This window comes from Crocodylus siamensis, chromosome 1 (assembly GCF_052110815.1).
Source record: "Crocodylus siamensis isolate JL-2025a chromosome 1, ASM5211081v1, whole genome shotgun sequence".
NCBI classification, from domain to species: domain Eukaryota; kingdom Metazoa; phylum Chordata; order Crocodylia; family Crocodylidae; genus Crocodylus; species Crocodylus siamensis.
In genome coordinates, this window is record NC_143395.1 from 418399518 (window position 1) to 418423439 (window position 23922).

General features: G+C 58.9%; 2 protein-coding genes across 13 annotated transcripts; one reads left to right on the forward strand and one right to left on the reverse strand.

Moving 5' to 3' along the window:
• Positions 1-516: 516 nt before the first annotated feature.
• On the reverse strand, positions 517-3186 carry ANAPC15 (anaphase promoting complex subunit 15). Its single transcript, XM_090030870.1, has 5 exons — positions 3062-3186; positions 2600-2735; positions 2218-2277; positions 1432-1569; positions 517-971 (listed from the first exon to the last, which is right to left on the reverse strand). Exons 2-5 carry the CDS (start codon positions 2717-2719, stop codon positions 924-926), a joined length of 366 nt encoding a protein of 121 aa, XP_089886996.1. The 5' UTR covers positions 2720-2735; positions 3062-3186; the 3' UTR covers positions 517-923.
• LOC149875492 (folate receptor gamma-like) lies at positions 3109-23374 on the forward strand. Of its 12 annotated transcripts, none has more exons than XM_090030863.1 (6): positions 5633-5785; positions 6227-6371; positions 19755-19896; positions 20869-21057; positions 21561-21696; positions 22159-23374. In XM_090030863.1, exons 3-6 carry the CDS (start codon positions 19759-19761, stop codon positions 22431-22433), a joined length of 738 nt encoding a protein of 245 aa, XP_089886989.1. In that variant the 5' UTR covers positions 5633-5785; positions 6227-6371; positions 19755-19758; the 3' UTR covers positions 22434-23374. The 12 variants fall into 12 exon arrangements, with proteins under 12 accessions (XP_089886986.1, XP_089886988.1, XP_089886984.1 ...); XM_090030866.1 differs by having other exon boundaries at positions 19759-19896; XM_090030865.1 differs by having other exon boundaries at positions 5652-5733.
• The last annotated feature ends 548 nt before the right edge of the window (positions 23375-23922 follow it).

Below are 23922 nucleotides of genomic sequence, written 5' to 3' on the forward strand. Positions count from 1 at the left end.
CTCCAGGCCCTGCCAGGAGACCTTCACCTGTGGGCCAAGGCAAGGGAGGAAGCTGCAGCCAGGACGTTTTTTGACCATGACTTGAACCATTCGGTCTCTCTCGGTTTTCCTGAACCCAGCTGCCATGATCAGCTCCACATGGGAGATGCTCAGCACCCAGGATCAACTCAGGGTGCTTCCCCCAGCACCCGCATGCATCACTGTGCCCAGTCCCCTTGGGCAACGCTCTTAGCCCCTGTGTGCCTACGGGCTCAGCTGAGCAGCTCCGATTCACCGCAGAGCAGGACATCAACCTGATGGATCATGTAGGCTAGAAACCATGCATTATTACTATTATGGGAGTGGTGGGAACCAGCCCTGGGCAGGCTGTGGGAAGAATTCAGCATCAGAACAGCTCTGTAGGTTGTGAGCCCTGGGAGAGGGGAAAACACGGTCACACTGGCTACGTACGACACACAGCAAGGCCTGCACAGTAGTTCTGGAGCGCTGATGTTGCTAATAAAAACTGGGAAGGCATTTCTTTAAAAAGTCATTTATTAGAAGATCCCCAACACTTCTAGGATGGGGTTTTCTGGCCACTCAGAGCCAGGCCCTGCTGCCTGGCCCATGCCAACTGCCCCTCCAACCCCAGCAGGGTCAGTGGGGAACAAGCGCTGCCTCCGTGTGAAGTGGCTGGGCATGGGTCCAGGCACCAGCACCACGAGCCTCCCTCCAGTCGGCTCTCTGCAGAGCCCAGGATGGAGCCAGCATCTAGCTCCCATGACACTTGTGCCACATCCTCCGGGGCCCAGTGCTCCTTCCTCGGCCAGCCGGGGCCCCTTGGAAACTCCCATCCCAAGCTGGGGGAAGAGTTCTCCCCCAACCCTTCAGCGTGTCAGGCAGCAGATGTCAGCAGCCTCCTGCTTGGCCAGGCCGCCGCTGCATCAGATCATCCACTGGTCTTGATCTTGCTCTGCTCCTTCCATGTCCACCTTGGAAAGAGGAAACAACAGAGCTGCTCCCTTGGCTCCAGTGAGCCCACTGCTAGCAGGGACCCCGGGGACAGGAAGGACCCTGAGGAGAACTGCAGCGTGATGGCAGGGGGAAAGGCTGGGTGGGCTCAAAGGCTGTGTGGGCAAGGGTCTACGTGACCTCAGATGACAGGGTTCGCCTGTCATTCAGGCAAACATAGGCAGCAGAGTGGGGAGGCAAGGTACCCCAAGATGGGGTACTACAAGGAGAGCCGGGAGGGCTCTCTGCAGGCTGCCTCACCCTGGGAAAGCCCAGTACATGGGACCAAGACTGGCTCAGGAGACCCAGAGCAGGATGAGCAGGAGCCTGCTGCCCCGTGGCAGTGAAGGGCAGCAGGGCAGGGGAAGGGGACGTGCTCCTCTGCCCTGCAGGACCCCTGCCCACGCTGGGAGGATGCTGAGTTGGCCCCACCTCACGTACCTCGTTGATCTCTCCGTCGTCTGGGGACTCATTGTAGTCATTCATCTCATCCATGTCCTGCATATCCTCATCATCTTCCGAGTCCTCCTCACTGTCCTCGTCATCTTCATCATCCTCCTCCTCCTCCTCGTCGTAGTGCTGTAGGTACGGGGGCGACCACAGCGGTCAGAGCCCAGCCCTCTCCCACGGCCCAGGGACCCCTGCACCCATGCCCAGCCCATGGACCTCACCCACCACTCAGCACCCGCAGGTTTCCCATGGCCTCTAGTTCCACCCTGCAATCACCTGCCCACGTCCTGTCAGGGTGCAGAGATGCCCCCCTAACCCCACAGTGAAATGTGCCCCTACTGAAGGACACAGCTGCCCCTTTCCTCATGGGAAAGATCGCCCAGGGGCAGTCCCGGTTCAGAATGACCTCCTGTCCATACTGGAGCAGGGGGGCAAAGAAGAGCTCCCCTCCCTTCTTGGGGGCAGGCAGCAGGTCCCATGTGCCCGTGGGGGCATTGGGGCAGACTCGAGCAGCCACTGAATGGAGCTCAACCCTGCTCCCCGCCTCACCAAGGACCCACGCGCGAGCAGCCCCTCCAGAAACGCCCTTGGAAAGCAGCTGTTTGGTATGAAGGCGTGTGATCTGTTGCACTAGCAGGATCCAGAAGGGAGGGAGGGGTGTGCACACTGAAATAATATGCCTGACACACTGCAGGTGTTAACACCACAACTCAAAGGCTTCGTGCTCTCCAAACAGGGGAAACTCGGCAGCACGGAAAGAGGGTGCACGATGCTTACTTCTGAGGCCGGCTTCCCAATGGGGACCAAGTTATTGTCTTTCTCCGCGATGCTCTGGAGCTGGGGAGAGAATGGAGAGGAGTCAGCACGGGGCATGCGGCTCACCAAGCCGCGGGGCAAGGACCGCGTGAGTTCGAGCCCTGCCAGGGCAGCCCCGGGCAAGGAAGAGGAACCACCCGAACCATCGGCGACCTGCAGCACTCGAGGCCTGCAGAGCTGGGGACGGAGACATGCGGCTGCTTCTGGGGCACTTGGGCATCCGCTCGGGTGCGGTGTCCTGACTACATGCAGAGCCTGTCGCCCCCCTCACGACTCGCCGCCCCCGAGGCCCCGCGCCTGGACAGGGCAGGGAGGAGCGGCCCCTGGGCCGCCCCGCGCTCACCCAGGCCTGGTGCTGCTGCTCCTGCTGCTGCAGCTCGTTCTCGTCCACGCAGGGCCGGTCCAGGTTGAACCACAGCGTCTCCGTCACCCGCGGCAGCAGCGACGGGAACAGCGTCGACATGGCTCCTGGGGGGGCACTGGGGGGGGCGGTATGAGCTCAGCGGACCCCTGCGGAGCAACGGGGGCAGACGGGCAGAGGGATGCCCTAGGGGTGGGGGAGGGGAGGGGAGGGGCAGGGACACCCTTGGGGGGGAGATGGGGGATGGGCAGGGGTACCTTGGGGGGCAGGGTCACTCTTTGGGGGGGGCGATGTGGGGAGAGGTGTCCTTTGGAGGGGTAGTGGGGGGGCAGATGGGGGGTAGTGAGACGCTTCGGGGGGGCAGATGGGGGAGGGGAGGAGGAACCCTTTAAGGAGGGAGGAAGTGACGTATGAGTACCCCCCCGCCCTTAGCGCGCGACTCACCCGCCGCCGGAATAGCTCCAGCCGCCGCGAAGGAGTTTCCCCCGCGGAAGTAACGTCTTCACGCGCCTGCGCAGAAGAGACGCCCGGGACAAAGTTGCCGCTGCCGCGTCACATGGGTCCCGGCGCGTCACGTGGTGCGCCGTCAGGGGACGCGACCAAGGGCAACGCGTGGCAGTGGCACGGCATCCTGTCTTTGCCCATCTCGATACGAGAACACCTCGAGGTGCAGTGCTGGGCAGTCATGACCACGACCGTGAAATGTGGAGGGTGATGGGTGCAGGAGTCCGGCGGGTTTTAAAATGCGGCCGTCGCGTGCGTTCGCCTTCCTGGTCCGACACGTGCTCTGGGCTCGGTGTCGTTCACGTCCTGGCGTGGTGCGATGGAGCCCCCTGGACCCGAGTCGGTGACCCCGGTTGTAAGCTGCCGGCCCCGGGCTGCGCCCTGCACGTGGGGTTTATCCGCCGGGGTTCAGGCCGCCAATGGAGCCGGGTTGCAACAAGGGGCAGGGGGTGTCTGGCTCCTGGGCCGGCCCGGGGCTGTTCCCGGTGGGGGCATGTGAAGGGACAAGGAGCGAGCGGCTCGAGCTGCAGCAAGGAAAGTTGAGTTGGGTATTAGGAAAGCTCTCACGCGGAGGGTAGTAAAACACTGGGACGGGCTCCCCAGAGAGGTGGCGCCATCTCCATCCCGAAGACCTGGCGAGACAAAGCCGTGGCTGGGATGATGCAGTTGGGGCTGGTCCTGCTTGGAGCAGGGGTTGCGCTAGACATGACCCCCTGGTGTCCCTTCCAGCCCCCATGGTCTGTGCTTCTGTGGTTAATGAAGTGCTGGGGGGGAAACAAACGTCCTGTTGTTTTAAGCTCATTTCATGTACCTAGTCCCTGTATTATGAGTCACTCAGAAATCTCATTGACTTCCTCTTCACCCTTGAAACGAGCCCGTGCCAATCGGGGCGGGGGGGCGGATACCTGGATTTCCACTTGCAGGCAGGCAGCTTTCCAGCCCGTAAGAGGTCCTGCTTGGGGCCTCCGGGACCGAGGCACAGGGTGCCCACGTGTAGGTGCACGTGGCCAGGAGCACAGCTGGGCAGCGTGGAGAGCAGCGCCTGGCAGGTCAGGCTATGGAGGAAAGGGGCATTTGGGGGTGGGGGGAGGGAATGCAGATTGTGGCCCCCACAGTGAGGGGCTGGGGGTGCTGCCCAGCCAGAGCGGTGCATGGGAGTGAGACAGGGGGGCACGTGCGCCCAGGTTTGTCCACAGGGTGGATGCGGGCTGCCTGCTGCGGGCTTGGGGCTCCCTACCCTGCTGCCTTTCCTTTGCCACATGTCCCCTGCCCACCTGGCAGCAATGGGGGTAGCGACTTGTGCCCTCCCCGCTGCCAGACAAGCATGAGGCTCTCAAGGGAAAGGCAGCAGGGCAGGAAGCCCCGAACCCACAGCGGACAGCCCACAACTGCCCTCACCCCACTTGGCTTTGCTCTGCTCCAGCTGCAGGGAGAAGACAGCAGGCGGAGGGGAAGGTTAAGTGTAGATAGGTTGTCTCACGCGGGTGCTGTCTTGCGCAGAAGCTGTTCGCTCAGCATCCCGTCAGGGATCGGGGCCAACGGTTTCCTGGATGCAGCTTCAGATGGGCCCAGGCAGGCCTGGACATCTCAGGAATGAGGATGGCATCAGCTCCCATGTCCAGACAGCCTAGGTTCATAATTGCAGCCCGCAGCCTGGGGGCGCGTCCCTGCCAGACATGCAATGGTTTCAGCTGCTCTAGGCTCACCCTTAGCGCTGTGGTCGCTCTCAGGCTGTTCGGGATGCCCTCAGGGGACTTGGGTTGACAGACGTTGCTGCTTTGGCAGCTAATCCTGGCCCTGGCGTGGTCCGTGTTGCCTGTGTCTTTAGCAGGGTCAGTTTGAGGAGCGGCTGCTGTCAGAGCTTTCTAAGGCCTCTTGGCAATATTGAGCTGTGCCATCTCCAATGCATCTATCATCTCACTTCCCTGTGGTGTCACATAAAGGCCATAACAGAGTCTTCCACAGATCCACCCTCTCCTTGAGATCGGGAGAAGCACTCCCAGAGGGAGTTTGTCCAGCTTGATGACTTTGCTTTGCTTCTTCAGCTGCCTAAAGGATGTCTTTGCCTATGGCCCCATCAGATACAGGACAGCATGCATCTGCTCTCCCCGGCTTGTTTTTCTCGCCTAAATCACTCTCTTCCCTGGTCTGGTCCCCGCCAGCTTTGAAGGGGAGTTGCCCGAGGCTGGTATGGGGTAGTTGGGAGCCCTGGCACCTCCGTGCATCATGCAAAACCTACTACGATGCAGTGGGTTTCACAGGCAGTGTTTGCTGCTGTGGGGCACAGGGAGGACCCGCAGCAGCGAGAGGAAAAGGGTAAAGCTTTATTATGCTCCATTCAGCTCGACAGACCTGAGCAAACAGCCCTGAATATTAGGATGACTGCAGCCCATCCCTGCTGGCTTAGAGCTCTGATGCACAGATCGGATTAGTGCACAATGCTGTCAGGGAGGACGCAGCGTCTTGGATGGGGAGAGGGGCTTGCGGGGAGGGGGCGGTGTTAAATAGAGAAAGCCCTGCAGCAGGAGAGACGGCGGTTCTCACGCCTGCAGTGCTGGTGCTGAGTCAGGTCCAGCGCTGAGAGGACCAAAGGAGCGAGGCGAGAGAGCATGGTGACCAGAGGGAGACGGGCCCTGGGTTCTGACCTGCGTGGGGCAGCTGGAGGTGGGGAGCTGGCAGCATGGGGTGGGAGGGTAGTGGCAAGAGGGGCTGGAGGATAGCAGAGCAGGATTTCAGCAGAGAGGAAATCCGGGAACTGTAGCAGACCCCCCCACTCCAGCAAGCTGCTGGCTCAGAGCTCCAGCTGCTGCAGTGGTGAGTAGAGGAAAACATCTTGCAGAGATTTTTTTTCCTCTATGCACTGCATTGAAAAGCCACCCTGGAAATGCTCCTTAGATTGAGGAATCATTAGCTGCACAGTCTGCCCGGCCCTCTGGCTGCCTTTGCATTGAGGATGGGTGATTGCGCTTGGCCGCAGGGAAAGTTGCGTCAGCTCAAGGATTGGGATCAAGTGTGTGCATGTCTGCGTGGAGGGGGGCGTGCCTCACAAATGTGTTGTCGGGCTCACGATTCAGCCACGGCGCCTGTGGTTGTGCTTTATTTTAGAGCCACCTCGCAGTAGTAGGCAGGGGGTTTGTACCCTTTGCTTCGTCTCGGTGACCTGCTCCGTGAATCAGTCGAAGCCGTGAGAGCTGCTGCTGCAGCATTGCATCCCCCACAGGAAAAGTGCACACTCCACTGCACTGCCACTGTAAGTTGATCATTGAGGACGCTCTGTGCTTACCCAGGTGGCAAGGCAGGGAGCACGGCCTGATGGCACTCCCTGGTTCTAACCCTGCCTTGGATGTCCCTGCTCCCTGGGGTAAGTGTTTCAATCTCTTCCTTGGCTGAGATGATGTAGTTGGGGCTGGTCCTGCTTTGAGCAGGGAGTTGGACCGGATGCAACCTCCTGAGGTCCCACCCTCATTGTCTGTGAGTCCTGCCTCAGTTTCCCTCTTGCTACTTTGAGGTTCATGATATGTTTCTGAAGCGTTCATTACCGTGTTGCTATCTGTGATAAGCTGGCTGGCTGTTAGCTGCGCCCAGCAGGAATTCAGTCGCACATGGGGCTTAAAACATGCCTCTGCCTTCATCTCAGGCAGTGAAAGAATTAATGGTCTATTCGTGCTTGACATCCTTTTCTTTCAGGTTTTGATGGTGCTCTTTGCCCAAGCTGAGTGGGATGTGGGCAGTGTCAAAAAGATACCATATTTGCTTATGTTTCTACCATATTTTCTTGCAAACAACATGCACTCCCCCCCAGAAAAATTAGGCTGCGTGTATTAAACTGGGAAACTGATTTTCTTCTTCTGTTTTGCTTCCTCCGTCACACTGCAGCAGCTGTTCTGTTAATCTTCTGGCAGCCGAGGGAATCACCTATCTTAATAGCTCCTTGTTCTCCACCCCACAGATGTTAACCTTCCTGTCTCCTTTTTAGCAGGTCTTAGTCTTCAAAGCTAACTTTTCTTTGAGCAGTTGTGCTGTCTGTTAGCTGTCACTCTGCTGTTTCACAGCTTAGACAGGACAAAGAGGGTGAGTCAGCTGAAGATGAGGTTTTTCCTTGCTCTTTGGAAAAATCTGTTATTCTTTTAAGGAGGTGGCAAAATACCCCCTGCTGATGGAGGAACATGGGGGTTTGACTTCCCCGCCCGGCAGATGGGGTCTGGGTCTGACCTCCCACCTGAGCAGCTCGGCCCCCCTTAGCACTGGAGCTGCTCAGGTGGGATGCCAGACCAAGACCCCACCTGCCCCATGGGTAAGTCAAGCCTGCTTCAGTGCAAAGCAGGGCCTTGCTGCTCAGCTGTCAGCCCTTCCTGGCATAGCCCTGGCTCCCTCCGCTCCAGTGCTGGAGAGGTGTATCGTGCTCCCCTGTCCCCATCCAAGAAGCAGAGGCTGCACTTTCTTCTTGGGACCCAGGCCGCGAAACACACGCCATGGTAGAGAACAGGAGCCAAGGCACAAGGCTGAGTCACTTCGCCAGAGCTGCCTGGGGGGGTCGAGGATGGAGCTGGGAGGGGATGAGGCTGCCTCTTCTCCACCAGCTGTGCCACGCAGCCTAGCTCAAGGCCACTCCTGTACCCCATCATCTGCATGCAGCCCCCTCTCCGTAACTCCATCGCTCCCTTCTGCCAGCCCCCTGTGCCGTGGTGCTCTGGGAAAGTGCCAGCCTGGTGATGCAGCAGGGAGCCCGCCTAGATTGCAGCTCCGATTACGCTGTTGCCCTCCTCTGCCCTCCCCCTGTGAGCCTTCAGTTGCACCTGTATCATCTGCAGTAAAGGGCTCGCTTGCCCGGACCGTGGGTTACCTGGGTCACTGCTGCAACTGGCACCTCTTCATCTCACCTCTGTCATGTGCCAGGGGTATTAGAAAAGGCCCCAGTGTGAGGACGGAGCTAGCACCTGTCGATGGCGGTGCAAAGAGGCTTTTTCTGATTCAACTGGGCATCCCTGCATCCTACCTGGATGCAGCCCATGGGTTTCCATGAGGTCCTCGGTCATCAGGGTATCCTCAGCCAGGTCCCTTCTCCCTCTGGCTGGCTAAGGAAGCCCCGCTTATGCTCTCTTCTCCCCACCCTGTCACTCTGGCCATAGCTTGTGCTTGGCCCATAAAACTCAGCCCTTTCTCTGCATCCCAGCGTCCAGGCTGTGCCCAAATCTTACCGACCCTCCACGCTGCACCTCTAAGGGCCTGCCTGTGCTACCCTGCCCATGCCCTGAAAGCACGCCATGCCTGATCCATGCCATGGTGAGATGCTGATGCTGCTTCTCTGTCCTGGGCATGGTCTGTGCCTCTCAGCCGTTGTCTGATGTTCTCCGGCCTTTGGCCCACAGGAGAAAGAGTGGGTGGGGTATGTTTCCCGGCCCTGCTCCCTGGCCTGGCGCAAGGTCACATGGACGTGCCCAGATCTCTGGCTTTCCCTCTCCGCCCCTGCAGCCCAAAGGGTCATGCCAGCCTTCATCACTTTACACGTCAGCACCTGCCCCCTCGTGCCCTCCAGAAAGGCCAGTCTTGCCCCATCTCCTCTCCTTCCCGACACTGCTGCGGAGATTGTTTCTGCAGCTGGTTGTTTCGATTGCATCACTTGTCTCCTGGCCTCGCTCCCTCTTCTCCGCTGAGCCAAATCAAGCCACTGTCTGGTGCTCACTAGTCCTTTATAGGACCTGGACACTTGTCTTGCACCTGTCCCCTTTCATCCCTCTCACCCTGCAGGGAGCCAGGTGTGTCATGTAGCATCATGTGTGGCCTTGCATGTCTCTCTTTCTCTGGAAGTTTTAGACCTCAGCTCTGGCCCTGTTTGCTGCGTTGGGGCCAGATGCTCTGGACACGTTGAGTCCCTGCTCTGGACATGAGCTGAAGGCTGCTTCCAGCTCAACCAGCTGTAATGGGGATCTGGGCACGTAGGCAGGATGGTGAAGGCAGCCAGCTGTGACTGCATCACCCCCCCCCCCCCCCCCGGGCACTTCGTTTGTCATAGAAAGGCTCATAACCATGCTGACTTGGTGGGCCATTTCATTTGGGACCTATAACCCACAACACAGCTACTGTAGGGGCAGCCGAGAGGTGGATCTAGAGGGGTGCAGTAGTGCAGCTGCACCCCTACTTTGATTCCTGCTCTATCCAAACTGTAAAACCAGCTGTATGGGAGAGGCAGTGGCATTTCTATTTGGGCACCACTAAGGGAGTCAATTGACTTCATGGCTCATTATCATCTGCCTGGTTCCTGCTGCTCTCTCTTTACTCCTTACGTGTTAAAGACCCTCACTCCTCGTTAATGGTCTTCATGTTCCCCTACTCAAATGATCCTTTCTTCTGCAGTGTTGCTGTCTCTTCTCCATTGCTGGGAATGCCTCTCCTGTATTCCACATCCCTGCAGGTTGTTTTTAACTCTAGCTAAAATCCTTAACTCGGGGTAGCAGTATTAATGACTGACAGTGAAGTATTGAAGGTGCCGTCAAGAAACTCAAGAAGGCTAGATATTGTTGCACGATTTTGAATAAGAGACATACATGTAACTATAATGACTACAGCACTAACAGCATAATCTCTTTTGACTTCTTAAATATTTTTTTTTGCCTGGCTTGTGATTTTTTTAATTACTGTATAATTTAGCAATTAGTGGCTGTCCCAGTAGATTTAGATGAGTTTTTGCTTAATCTTAAACTGAATAATATAGTGCTAGGCCTCTTGCTTATTAGTAAAGCTTCTAGTTTCTATTTGCCTGGAGAAAAATAGGTGGCGTGTTGTATGTGATGATGCACCACCCTATCTGCTCTCCCCGCTTTCGACATCCACGCATGGGTCAGTCTCCCCAGGATTTTACTCTGTAGCCAGCTCGCTCTGTATTATGGACACTCGACCAGGCCTCTCCCACGCTGTCCAGGGCAGGTGCTGTGTATTTGCATTGAGAGAAGAGCTTCCCCAGAATGAACTTGATGAGAAGAGGACACATGACTGATCTTCCCCTGAAGTAAAGTTCCTGCCTGTTTCCCCGGGCCTGAGTCCCACCCCTGCCCCAGGCTTCATATGGTTTCCTCTGCAGCAGGGCTGGGCCCTGTGTGCCTCTGCATCTGCTGCCTATCACCGTTAGTTACCTCTGGTTTCCTACGTGTTACTGTGGTTTCCAGTGTGTCAATGCTCCCAGAGCAGACCAGAACTGCCCCTGTCAGCAAGTCGCTCTGCTTAGCCAGCCACTGCCCCAGATGAGCAGGCGCTTGTACACGGGACGATGATAAGGATGAGGCTGTGATTGACCCCAGAGATTACCTAAGGCAGGGGTGGGCAATTATTTTGGGCGGAGGACCGCTTACTGAGTTTTGGCAAGCCATCAAGAGCCACATGACAGGCAGCCAGGGGCAGATAAATATTAATTTTCTAAATTTTTTAGCGGCCCCATGGGCTGGAAAGAATGGGCTGGCTGGCTGCCTTTTGCCCACCCCTGACCTAAGGGAATGACTCTTGCCACTTCCTCATCAGCTGCTTTTGCTCATCTTGCCCTGTTGCTGCAGGGAAGGAAGATAAGCTGTGGAAAGGCAGCTCTCTGAGGCCTGGGCTGCCCCTCCTGAGGCTTTCTGCATTGCAGATCTGAGACCTCTGCCACACTGTGACACTGGTGCACGTCACACAACCGTGCAACAGCAGACAGCCCCAGGTCCAGCCCACCCTGCAGTGTCTCTCCAGGATGTTTTCCTACCTGCTCGAGGCTCTGGAAGCAGTTCTGGTCCGGTTTCGATCGGGAAATCTCTTGCTGTGGCAGAGAACTGGAAAGGATCCCTCTCCAGGTCCCCGGCTACAGTGGCAGTGGCCCTTTGAATTCAGCCCTGGCTGTAGACGGGGGGAAGTTTTGACTGCTCCAAAAGCTGTCAGCCTGCAGCTGTTCCATCTGTCGGCACCTGGAGTGGTACAAGCTGGCTAAACCCTTGTACGCCTAACCCTGAAACAGGGTTCGTTATGCACCACCCTAGCTATGCTTCCACCCAGACAGGAGCCGACAGAGGGAACAGCCGTGTCCGGCACTTAGCAACGTGCCACGACCAAGCAGGGCACGGCCCCAACTAGCACAGGCGTTCAGCGTCCGGCTGGCACAAGCGACGCTCTGGGTCAGGGCTGCGAGTGCACAGAGCTCCCGCTTCCTGGGCTAGGGCAGGGCTGTCACACGTACAGCCCATGGGCCCTGGGGCTGCTGGAGCGGCTGGGAATCCAGGGGCGCGGCCTGCTATCGGCTTCCCGGCTACAGAGCCCCCCTGGGCTGCGCTCTGGGGGCGGTGGGATGAGTGATGGATGCCGTAATCCCTGTAGTTTGCTGAGGTATCACAGTGGCTCAGGCAGCTGCAGGGGTTAACCCCCCTGCCAGAGGTGGATCCAGGTGTGGCCCATGAGAACCCCTGCAGCCTGGATCCAGACCAAGGGGCCAAAGGAGTTTGATGCCCTGGGGACTAGAGGATGACAAAAGCAGAGGGAGGCGAGTCCCGCTGGGTGCTCCCACCCCAGCCACTGCTCACGGAGCGGCAACTGCTGGAGGTCTCGTGTGCCGGGAGATGCTCTCTGCTAGAGCTAGCCGAGCTCAGAGCCTTTCCTAGCATCATGGTAAGTCACCGCATCCCCATCATGCTTTGCACGGGGTGTCAAGCGTTCAGCCCGACTTCGCACCGTCTCCAGCCGGACCCTTCTGCTTGGGGAGGCCCTTCTCCTTCCCGGCTGAAGCAGCCTGCGTTGTACACGCCTTGCACTTTCCAGCTTCCCCTTTTCACAACACTGGGGAGGGACCAGGAAGGGTGGGGGTTTTGGACATCCATTGCAGCCCTTCTAGGATGAATGAGCTGATGCTATGGGACAATGGGATGCCTCTCTCCCATGGAGGGAGGGCTGATCACACCCTGTTTGAGACGGGCCACAGAGACATTATGCAGCACTTCGGCTCTGACCCATCAACCCGCTGGGTCCTTCCAGACTCATCGTTAAGAAGTCACTGGCCACGGATGTGCCAGCCAGGAGGTCTGTGGTTGCTATTCACCTGCCCCGATGGGAAACCAGGTGCCTCAAGAAACTCTGCCCCAGCTGCAGCATGTTTTGGATCTAGGGCAAAGAGATGGAGCATCTATAGCTGGCGTTAAACAACTGCTTGGGGAAATGGCTAGTGCATCCAGGGATGCTGATGAGGTGGTGGCTCAGTGCCCAGGCTGGCCCCGTCCCGGTTCTCGGGCTGCCCTAGCACTCACCCCGCAAGTGAGGAAATGATGGAGTATCTGGAGGCAGACGGCTCTCCCCGAGCTGTTGGCTAACTCTGGCTGTGCTTGCATCACAAAGTGTCTGCAATACCCAGTGCACGGGGATCGCAGCATGAAATGCAGGGTGTGGCTGGAGATGGGGGTGCCCCCGTGGGCATCTTCCTGCCAGAAGCTGCTATAAAAGCCTGGATGCTCCTGGGCAGAGTGGGAGAGCGAGGAGGAGACGGCAGAGGAAAGATCCACTTGCCCTGGTGACATCTACCTGTGCCCAGCGGACACTGAGGGTGAGCCACAGGGGTGGGGACAATCTGGCATGGCAAGGAGGACCCCTGATGAGTGTGTCCCAGCAGCCAGATGTTGGGCCAGGCATTGGAAAGGCATGAGGGCCAGCTGTCCTGTGGCAGGGAGTGCAGTGAGAGGCCCGGGGGCACCTGAAACACCAAAGCAGAACCAGGGTTGATCAGTCGGGGCGAGGACAAGTCCGGGCACTCTGCAAAGCTCATCACTGATACTGCGAGGAGGCCGAAGGGTTGCATTTCTCACATTCTGGGTGGACTGTGATCCCATGGCCAATACACATTGCATCAGTGATAAGGGAGCAAGATCTGCAGCTTGGCAGGGCGTGAGCAGGTTCGAGATTGCTGAGATAAGTCAGCGGCCTTCAAAGCAGCGAACTTCAGCCCAGCTGGGGTAATCTCGGAGCCGAGGGAGGCTGGGGGCAGAGGAGTTTCCAGTGGAAAGGAGAAAACAAGAGTGCCTGTCCTTAAGAAGCGGGGAGAAGGGCATTGGAGGCTTTACAACCGCTCAGCCTTGCTGCGGTTCCTGGGAAGAGGCTGGGACACATCATCTGACCATCAGTTTGCGACAAGCAGCAGGTGGATGCATTAAGGACAAGGCCACATGGTTTACTTTGGTGACGGGAGCGGCTGGGGAGATCGGGCAGTAGACGTGATGTACCTGGACCTGAGGAAGGCTTCTGGGATCAGGATTCAGAGGGGTCTGGGCAAGCTAGAGAAATGCTTTGAAATCCATAGGACGTGAGGCCGTAAGGATGAGGGCAGAGCACCGTGGGGCTGGGTAGCCAGCAGCTCTGGCGGGAAGGCACCGGGCGTTATCACCGGTCAGGCTGAGCCCATCAGCAGCATTGTGCCTCTGAAAAAGAAAGCCGGTGCCACCTGGGATGTGTCAAGAAAGGTGGTGAAATCACCATCTCGAGGCGCTGGAGTTGGCAATACCCCCTGGGGATCGGCCCCTACCAGCATTATACAAAGGCTTGGGGCTTCTCCAAGAAGGGGCTGGAGCGTGACCTGGTCTGGACAGCCCTGCCCTGCCAGGCAGTCTTCATCCTGTTCTTGGCTCTCGCCAGGCCTCCCTGCTCGCCTGCAAGTAGCACTAGCAGGCTGAGGATTATGCGGGGGGCGAGGGTTTCTTGGGGTGAGATTGCCTGTTGGACCAACTGCACGGCCGGGAGGCAGTGAGGCGAGCTTTCAAGTGCAAAACATTTCTCTGGGTGGAGGAAGAACGCGAGCCTCTCCTTGCTTGGGCCCTGGGGCGAGGCGGGAGGTGGTTATCTTAGATGGTGCTTTCTTTCTTTTTCCCTTTTACAGCCTCTGGACTATCAGTAGATTGCTCCCTGGCCACCATGCAGTGTCTCCTGCTGCGTCAGCTCTGACCTTAGCTGCCCCGATCCATGGAGAGGGTGGCTGGGAAAAGCCCAGCCCTTTCCCCTGCACTCCCTGGGAGAGGATGGGACCAAAGCAGCCACCGGCTACATCCCCTCGCTGGGACCATCACATCCCAGGGGTACCCGCCTTTGTGCCCCCATCACGTTGCAACCCTCAAATGGGCCCAGTAAGGTCCTTCTGTCATCAGGGAGCATCTCCCTGCCCCTCTCTGAGGTGGTGATGGGCCTTTTCTGTCCTCAGCCCATCCTGTTAATGCTATGACTGCTTCCCTGGCTCTGGCTCGCGCCGGCCGGACAGCTCGGTGTCTTCCTGGCTCTCTGCTCTCCCCACCTGGCTCCCTTTCCTCTTCCTTGACGCTGTGCCAGGCCTGCTACTGCTGCAACCCGTGTGCCAGAGTGTGCGCTTCCACCCCGTGCCGGTGCTGCGGTGCCCCGCCAGCCCACCTTCCTTTCTGGCATGGGACACGCCGGCCTCCTCCCCTGGATCTTCTCCGCTCTTCCCGATTGCTTCCGCTGCTGCTCCTCTTCCTTCCCCTGCCTTTGTTCTGGGGGTTAAAAAGCCACCGTGCAAGCTGCTTCGGCCTCCTGGAGCAGTCGCTCCACGCAGCCGGGTGCATGAGCAGAGACGAGGGGCTGGGCGCGGGCAGGGGGAGAAGCCAGTTGGCAGCTTTGGAAATCGAGGGGCTCAAAAGCAAAGGGAATCGGGCACCGTGTGGGCGGCGCTCGGTGGGCAAAACTGTGGGACCCGCTGATCCGACCTCAGCCCAGGAGCAGATGTACTTTCCGCACGGGCAGGGCTTTTCCCGCGAGGCAGGTGGGAGCTGGGCCATGCTCCTCGCTGAGCGTAGCAGGCTCCAGCGTCATGCTGCTCAGCCCACAGGACCCGGGAGGAGCAGACGTGGCGCTAGACTCATGGATCAAACTGATCAAGCCCCTTCCCTCGGCAGAAGGCCCCAGGGGTGGGGGGAAGCCAGCCGTGGCCTTTCTTCATGTGTGGGGCTGCCCACTTTGTATTGCTAAGGGCATGCCTTATCCCAGGCACGTGAGGCTGTAGCAGGGGGGTAACCACACCCTGCACGGTTGGCCTCGGGGTCCCTTTTCATCCCGGTGTCCCTCCATCGGGGTTTTGTCAGATCCTTTTAAGGGTGCAGCACAATACAAGCACAGTTTGGTGTGCTAGAGACCCTCTGGGTAAAAATTCGTGGGGAATACGGCACAGAGGACACAACGGTGGGAGTCTACTACAGACCTCCCACTCAAAGTCCTGAGCTTGACCAGGAGTTCGCCCGGGAACTGACTGAGGCCGCTTGCTCCAGGACCTTGGCTGTCATGGGTGACTTCAATTACCCGGACATCTCGTGGGAAGATCACTCAGCAAAATCCGAGCGGGCGCAAAGCTTTCTCTCGTGCGTGGATGACCTCTACCTGACTCAAGAAGTCTGTGGGCCGACGAGAGGCAAAGCGCTGCTCGACCTGGTACTGGCTACGGGGGACGACCTAATCAGCGACCTAGTGATCAATGGGAAGCTGGGTGGCAGCGACCATAAGCTGATCACCTTCACCATCCGCCGTAAAGCTGGCAAGTCAGTCAGCAACACAGAAGTCCTTGACTTCAGAAAAGCTGACTTTGACAAGCTCAAGAGGCTAGTCGGTCAGGCCCTCAGGGACCATGACCCCAGGGAGATGGGAGTTCAAGAAGAGTGGTTGCTCCTCAAGGAAGCGATCCTCAGTGCACGAGCTAAATCTATTCCAACACGGAGGAAAGGCAGCAAGAAGGCACAGCAGCCCCCCTGGCTCTCCAAGGACCTAGTGGACCTCCTATGGCTAAAAAGGAAAGCCTACAAAGGATGGAGGACGGGATTCACCTCCAAGGAGGATTACTCCGCGCTGGTCCGGTCCTGCAGGGAGCAAAGCAGGAAAGCCAAGGCTGCAACTGAACTCCAACTAGCTTCAAGCATCAAGGACAACAAAAAGCCCTTTTTCAGATATGTGGGGAGCCGGAGGAAAAGCAAGGGCAACGTTGGACCCCTGCTAAACCAGATGGGGCAACTGACAACTGACGCCCAGGAAAAAGCCAACCTATTAAATAGGTACTTTGCGTCAGTCTTTCATCAGTCACACGGGATGCCCATGCCTGCTATGGGACAGGGAGAGCCGGGTGAGGGGAATCCCCTACCCTCCATCAATGCTGACCTCGTGAAGGAACACCTTGAGAAGCTGGAGACCTTCAAGTCAGCCGGCCCTGACAACCTGCACCCCAGGGTACTCAAGGAGCTGGCGAGCGTCATAGCCCAGCCCCTGGCACGGGTCTTGGAAAACTCCTGGCGCTCTGGTGTAGTGCCCGAAGACTGGAAGAAGGCCAATGTGGTGCCGATCTTCAAGAAAGGGAGGAGAGTGGATCCGGCTAACTACAGGCCCATTAGCCTGACTTCTATCCTGGGGAAGATCTTAGCAAAGTTTATTAAGGAGGCCATCCTTGATGGACTGGCCCAGGCTAACATCCTAAGGGACAGCCAGCACGGGTTTGTTGCGGGTAGGTCTTGTTTGACCAATCTCATTTCCTTCTACGACCAGGTGACCTATCATCTGGATGAGGGAGAAGAGATTGATGTCATATATCTTGACTTCAAAAAAGCTTTTGATCTGGTATCCCATGATCACCTCTTGGCCAAACTGGCCAGTTGTGGCCTTGGCTCCACCACGGTCCGCTGGCTGGGAAACTGGCTCTGTGGTCGGACCCAGAGGGTTGTGATTGATGGCAGTCACTCATCGTGGTGCCCTGTGACCAGTGGGGTCCCTCAAGGCTCTGTCCTGGGACCCATCCTGTTCAACATCTTCATTAATGTTGTGGACATTGGAGTCAGGAGTGGACTGGCCAAGTTCACCGATGACACCAAACTTTGGGGCAAAGCATCCACGCCAGAAGATAGGCGGGTGATCCAGGCTGACCTGGACAAGCTCAGCAAATGGGCAGACGAGAACCTGATGGTGTTTAACACCGAAAAATGCAAGGTTCTCCACCTTGGGAGGAAAAACCTGCAGCACCCGTATAGGCTCGGCAGTGCTACGTTGGATAGCACTACAGAAGAAAGAGATTTGGGGTCATCGTTGACCACAAGATGAACATGAGCCTGCAATGCGATGCTGCAGCTAGTAAAGCGACCAAAACGCTGGCGTGCATCCATAGATGCTTCTCGAGCAAATCCCGGGACGTCATTCTCCCCTTGTACTCGGCCTTGGTGAGGCCGCAGCTGGAGTACTGCGTCCAGTTTTGGGCTCCACAATTCAGAAAGGATGTGGAGAAGCTTGAGAGAGTCCAGAGGAGAGCCACGCGCATGATCAGAGGTCAGGAAAACAGATCTTACGATGAAAGGCTGAGAGCCATGGGGCTCTTTAGCCTGGAAAGGCGCAGGCTCAGGGGTGATCTGATGGCCACCTGTAAGTTTATCGGGGTGACCACCAGGATCTGGGGGAACGTCTGTTCACCAGAGCGCCCCAAGGGATGACGAGGTCGAACGGTCACAAACTCCTGCAAGACCATTTCAGGCTGGACATAAGGAAGAATTTCTTTACTGTCCGAGCCCCCAAGGGCTGGAACAGTCTGCCAGCGGAGGTGGTTCAAGCACCTACATTGAACACCTTCAAGAGCAAATTGGATGCTTATCTTGCTGGGATCCTATGACCCCAGCTGACTTCCTGCCCTTTGGGCAGGGGGCTGGACTCGATGATCTCCCGAGGTCCCTTCCAGCCCTGATGTCTATGAAATCTATGAAACCTAATGTCTATGAAACACCCGCACAGGATTCACGAGAGAAACCCAGAGATTTCCACCTATTTGCCACGGGAGGATGGCGCTAGTATTTTTCCTGCAGGACAAAAAAGGGAAAATCTGCCCGTGTGGTCCAGTTAAGACTCTCCTAGCGCTGGGGTGCAGCCAGCCAAACTCCCCCAAAGCTTTGCTAGCTCCATCCAGGGCCTGGCTGTACCCTGCGCCGTGCTTTACCCACTCTACTGTTTTAAGAAGTGTTTAGCAAGGACCGTTCAGCTCTAGCAGAAAACAAAAATCTGCAGGGCTCGCACTTCTATTTCTGCTTTTGGCAAAGCCATGATGACTGGGGCCTGGGCAGGATTGTGGTATCTCCTCCTTCCCTTCCCTGATGCAATCGAGTTCGGTCTCAGAGCACCGTGCAAGGGCACGTGGAGAGGCACGTCCATTCGTGGCACTGCACGACCGGTAATGTGGCTTCCCGCCGCCGATGGCTTATATAGTCCTGTATAGCCAACTAACTCATGCTTTTATTCCTCAATGAGCTGATTCCTAATTCATCCCCAGCGGAGGGAGGCTTGGACTCAATCCCTGGCTTTTGGCTTGTTGGGTTTGTTTCTTCCCCAGCGTCCGTGTTTGCTTTGTGGGTGTTGGCTGTTATAGTTCAAGATTTGGAGATTATGCAGCAATGTTTGGCCCCCACCTCTCCAGGCAGGGGATCAGCCTCTGTGTTTTCCCTGGATCAGCACCGCGGTGGCCCGACGCCTGCACAAGGCATCCTTCGTCCTCCTTATCTCCCACCACGGTGCGGAGCAAAGAAAAAAGTTCACGGCACAGTGCTGGGCACAGGGGGACTCCCCTTATAATCATTGGCCAAGGGCTGGGCAGGGAGCTGACCTTTGAGATGGGAAGCGGGCTTGCTTTGGGATCAGTGCTGCCGGCTGCCCCTGTGCCCCCAGCTCTCTGCCTGCCTTTGGGTCGCCTGCATTCAAGGTAACTTCCTAACTGCGATCTGGAGCCGGACGGAGGTGCCCAGTCGGCTCGCTCTGCCCCCGCTGCCAGCTGCCCCCAGCGCCTGGCAGCTTTCAAGGGCGCTTAGCAAAATGCCACGTGGGTGGGGAGCGGTGGGGTCGGGCGGGCTGATATAGCCGTGGGGGTCGGGGGACGATGCAAGGAGCAAAGTTGGCTGGGTGCTGGCTCTTCCGGGGTGGGTGGGAGAGGGGTCGGACGAGCCGGAGCGTGGGGGTGGCATTTCAAGGAGAACGTGTCTTATCGGAGTGAGCCCGCCGCATCCTGGATCCGCTGAGCTCTGCCAAAGGGCAGGGGGCAGCTTCTAGCAAAATAGGTGGTTGAGAAAAAGATTTGCTTCGTGCAGCTGTGTAGGGCCCTGTGGGTGAGACAGGGGTACCCTGCAGGGCTGGACAGCCCGCTCGCGGACAGGGGGAAGGACTGGACGGGGCAGGAGGAGCTGCCCCGAGCCCCCGGCTGGTATGGGGGGAAAGCTCAGTGATTGACTCGTCCCATGCACGTGGGAGCCAAGACCTGGGAGATGGCTAAACCGGTAGACGGGGTGAGGGTGACCCAGGAGCGCACACTGCCTGCTCTGGCGGCCAAGGATAGGGGGCACGGGTGTCTGGCAGTGCCAGCAAAACCCTTCCCTGTTCCACCGCTTCACGGGGGCAAGTCCACCCGGGCCAGGCATGCTGCTCCCTGCACGTGGCTGGGGCCGGCTGTGTCCCTGGCTCAAGCCCAGTAGTATCTGGCCGAGATCCCTGGACCAGGCCTGTCTGGCTCGTGCCCTCAGCGAGCGCCTGATCCTGTGTCACCGGAGGGTGCCCACGGGTGGGAGCGAATGGCGCTGGATGCCACGGCCCTCTGGCCCACGTGGGCTGTAACCATCCTCCCCTTGCTCCGTGGCAGGCAGATGGCAGCACGGTGGGTCCTGCTGGGCCTCCTGGCCGCCTGCACCACTGAGGCCGCCAAGAAGGACATGCTGAACGTGTGCATGGACGCCAAGCACCACAAGACCAACCCGGGGCCGGAGGGGGAGCTGTACAGCCAGGTAAGGGGGCTGTCATCGCCCACCCTGGGTGCCTCGGGCCATGGCAAACCCCAGGTCCTGGGGTCTGGCTCTGTGGCCAGCTGTCACGGCCTTCGAGGACGGCCATGCTGACCCCCAGGGGAGACTCCTGTGACAAACTGAGCACAAGCCAGCTGCCATACAGGGCCCCTTCTGCCACCCGAGCAGGGGTCCTGGCACTCCCTGCTCCCTCGCGGGGGACAGACACCCAGAGCCCTGGCTTCGCTCCCGCTGGCTCAGCGATACCCTGGGTGACGCTGGCCTTACAGAGGGATGCAGGCACCTGCCCCCATTTAGGGGTCTGCCTTGCCTGTGGTTGGATAATTAGCACCTGAAGAGAAAGGAAGTGCCAGCAGCATTTGGGGAACGTAAGAACCGCGGTTGGGTCCATCTTGCCCCATCCCTTTGTCATGCGGGTGCAGAGAGCAGAGGCTGGAAGGGAGCAGGAATGGGGTTTTCCTCTGCTCCTCTTCCTCTTGCAGCCTCCAGCACTGAAGGTCCAGGAAGCTCTGATGCAGAGGCCATACCCTCACCCTCTTGCCCAATAGCCACCAATGCCCTTTTCCTCCAAGCACGCGTCTGGTCCCTGGATGAATTGGGCTGAACTCACAGTTTCCACCACATCTGGTGGCCATGTGTTCCCCAGTTTGAATGCCATGCTGCGGGAAACGAACTTCCTGCTGCTAAGTTTTAAACTGGCAGACTGTGTGTTCATAAATGTTGTGACCCCTCATTCATAAATCCAGGCCTTTCTGCCTTTTGCATGCCCCCATCTCCCCCAGTCCTGCTCTGGTGCTCCCAGCTTGTCACTGCAGCGGCTTTCCCTAGGGAGAAGAGCCAGATTTGCCCCCATCCCCTGAGACGCGGGTGCAAACCTGCCCCCGCCACTAGGGAGCAGTGCTGCCATTGCCCCCCACAGCCATGCACCCACCGGGCCCTTTGCTCCCTTGGCAGTGCACCCCCTGGAAGGACAACGCCTGCTGCTTGGCCAACACCACCGTGGAGGCTCACAAAGACCAGTCCTACCTGTACTCATTCAACTGGAACCACTGCGGGGGTATGAAGGACAAGTGCAAGCGCCACTTCATCCAGGACACCTGCCTCTACGAGTGCTCCCCCAACCTGGGGCCCTGGATCGTGAAGGTAGGAGGGCGGGGGGCAGCAGCCTGGGCCGGAGGAGCTGGGACCCGGTGGGTCACGGGCTGGGCATGAGTCGACCAAGGGATGCGGCCGCCCAAACTAGCGTCGGGCTTTGAGGCTGCACCAGCAGGGCTGAGGGGTAGACGTGGACTGGGACGGTGCAGCTCTGCTCAGTGAGGCCTTAGCAAGATTGGGGGTGGCCAACCTGTGGCACAGGTGCCACGCATGATACAGGCAGGCTCTGCGTGGCGTGCAGTGGATCAGAGAGGGGACAGGTAGCACGGTGGCTGATAGGGCAGGGAGCAGAAAGTAGAGCAGCAGATCAAACAGGGAACTGGGGTTGGGGGGTGAGGTCCCAAGCTTCTCCTGTTTCAGTTCCTTGCCCCCTGCCCCGCCGAGTGCCATGCCATGGGGCTCTGGCTTCCCGGCAGCCCCTGGGGCTCCTGTGGGGGGACTGGGCAGCCCTGGGCTTGTGCCCCAAGGCTCACAGCCCTGTGCCCCCGCAGACAGACACCAGCTGGCGCAAGGAGCGGATCATGAATGTGCCGCTGTGCAAGGAGGACTGCGACCAGTGGTGGGACGACTGCCAGGACTCCTACACCTGCAAGGAGAACTGGCACAAGGGCTGGAACTGGACAACAGGTCAGCAAGCGCCCCGGAGACAGGACCAGACGAGCTGGCTGCAGGCAGGGCCGGCCACACGGGAGGGAGGGGGGCGGGGTCAAGGCCGGTCTAGGGCCTAGCACCCACTACAGACAATGCTCTCGACCAAAGCATCCTCCTCCCTGCCCTTAGACTGCCCCCAAGATCCCTGCCATGATTTCCCATGTAGCAGCAAGCAGGAGCTGGGGCTGTTTCCTGGCTCTGCCACCGATGGCCCAGGTAGCCTTGGGCAAGTCACTTAGCCCTGCCAGCTGGTAGGCTGCAAGATCACCCACACAGCACTAGCCCCACAGTTAGGGGCCCATGCGCAGGGGGGATTGGGAGGCTGGGAGAATCTGGTCCTAGGGAGAAGGAGGCATCACTTCCCTCAGCCAGACCAAAGTAAAGACCCAGGGGGTCCATCCTGTGCCAGCTGCTGCCCGTCCCCTTCTGCCTCTCCAGGAAGCAACCAGTGCCCCCGGGGCTCCACGTGCCGCCTCTTCAAGCTGGTCTTCCCTCGGCCGGCCGACTTGTGCGAGAAGCTGTGGTCTGGATCCTACAAATACACGACAGAGCACCGGGGCAGCGGGCGCTGCATCCAGATGTGGTTCAGCACCGCCCAGGCCAACCCCAACGTGGCCGTCGCCGAGTACTACGCCCAGCTTGGCAGGGCTCCCACGCCAGGGCCTGGCGCCTGGCTGTTCCTGCTGGCCCCTGCCCTGCTAGCTCTGCTCTGAGGGCCAGATGCTGGCTCTCCCGGCCTGGGGGGAAGGCTGCGGTGGCCCCCGCTGGGCTCTGGCTGCCCCTGGGTTACGCTGGACCCATTTTTGCTCTTGACACCGGGACAAAGGAGGCTGCTGAGGTGACAAAGACGACCCCGGCTCCCCTCGACACTTCGCTCCCTGCACCCATCTCCGCCCTGGCTGTGTGCAGAGAACACCTCCTCCACAGTGCCCAGGGACAGAACTTTCCCGCCACTCATCGAGTCTGTCCTGGGTGTCCGTCTGTCCAGCAGAGTGTGTGCAGTTGCCCACCCCAGTGCCTGGCTTGTCTGTGCCCTTCGCTACAGGGGAGCCCACAGCCCTGATCTTGCACCCAAGCCCTTGACTCTCAGGACAGCAGCAACACAGCCCCAGGTGCTCTCCGCGCAGCCTGGGCAGCCAAGCACTCCAAGGGGGCAAGCAGGGGACCGTCATCCCCAAGCGGGGGAGGGCTGGGAGCATGCAGTTACCGGGCACCTCATCTTCCCTGGAGGCTTGGGGCTGGGGGGTCTCCAGGTGAGGTCCGGGCACATTGCCCCCTCCTCTCCCATCAGCTTCCTTTGCAGCGAGGGGCAAGTCACCGCTGCAGGGCAATGCTTCCAGCGCTCGTCCCCCCCCGGCTCCCGCACTAGCAGGCTCCAATATCCCTGGCCGCTTGCACGCAGGCTCCCATTGCAACCCCAGCCAGCGCCTGCTAGCTGCAGCCAGCACCGATGCTGCATGGGCATTTGGGGGTCATGCATGAGTGAGGGGACACATCTACTTCCCCGGTGCACCTGGACCTGGCAATAAACTCGATCAACTCTCCGGGCTCATCTCTTTGCTGCATAAGTATTTGGGGGGTCATGCATGGGTGTGGATGTCACATCCACTTCCCTGGTGCACACAGAGCTGGCAGTAAACTTGGTTGAAACCTCCAGGCTCGTCTCCTCCTTGATGCGCCGGCAGCTGCTGCATCTCTAGCAGTGCCAGGGAGCAGCCCTGGCCTTCCAGCCTGGGCAGTGGCAGCAGGATCCAGGCATCCCTGGCTTGCAGCTGCAAAGTGTGTCCTGCTGGCAGGAGCCCGTGCCCAGAGCGCGTTGAGGTCCCCACGCCGACCCCTGCCTGCGCAGGGAGCGCTAGATGCACTCTGTGCGTGGGCCCATGCTGCCAGGCCAGCCAGCCCCTCTCGGGGTGGATCTAGTTCCCAGCACGGGGCAATGCGGATCTCCAGGGGGGTCCGGCGTCCGCCAGCAGCCCCCCAGTTCTACCCAGCGCACTCAGGCGTCGGCGGCCCGTCTGCAGCGAGGCCCCTTGCCTTCTGCTGCTGCTGGGCCACAAGCGGGTCTGTGGCCGGCTGGCTGCCCCGCTCCCAGGTACTGGGGCTCTTGCTTTGAAACCCGGTCTTGCCCTGCTCAGGGCCGGGGGCCTGGTAGCACGTCCCCTTTGCTGCACTCAGCACCAGCCCCCGCCCCGCAGCGGCGTG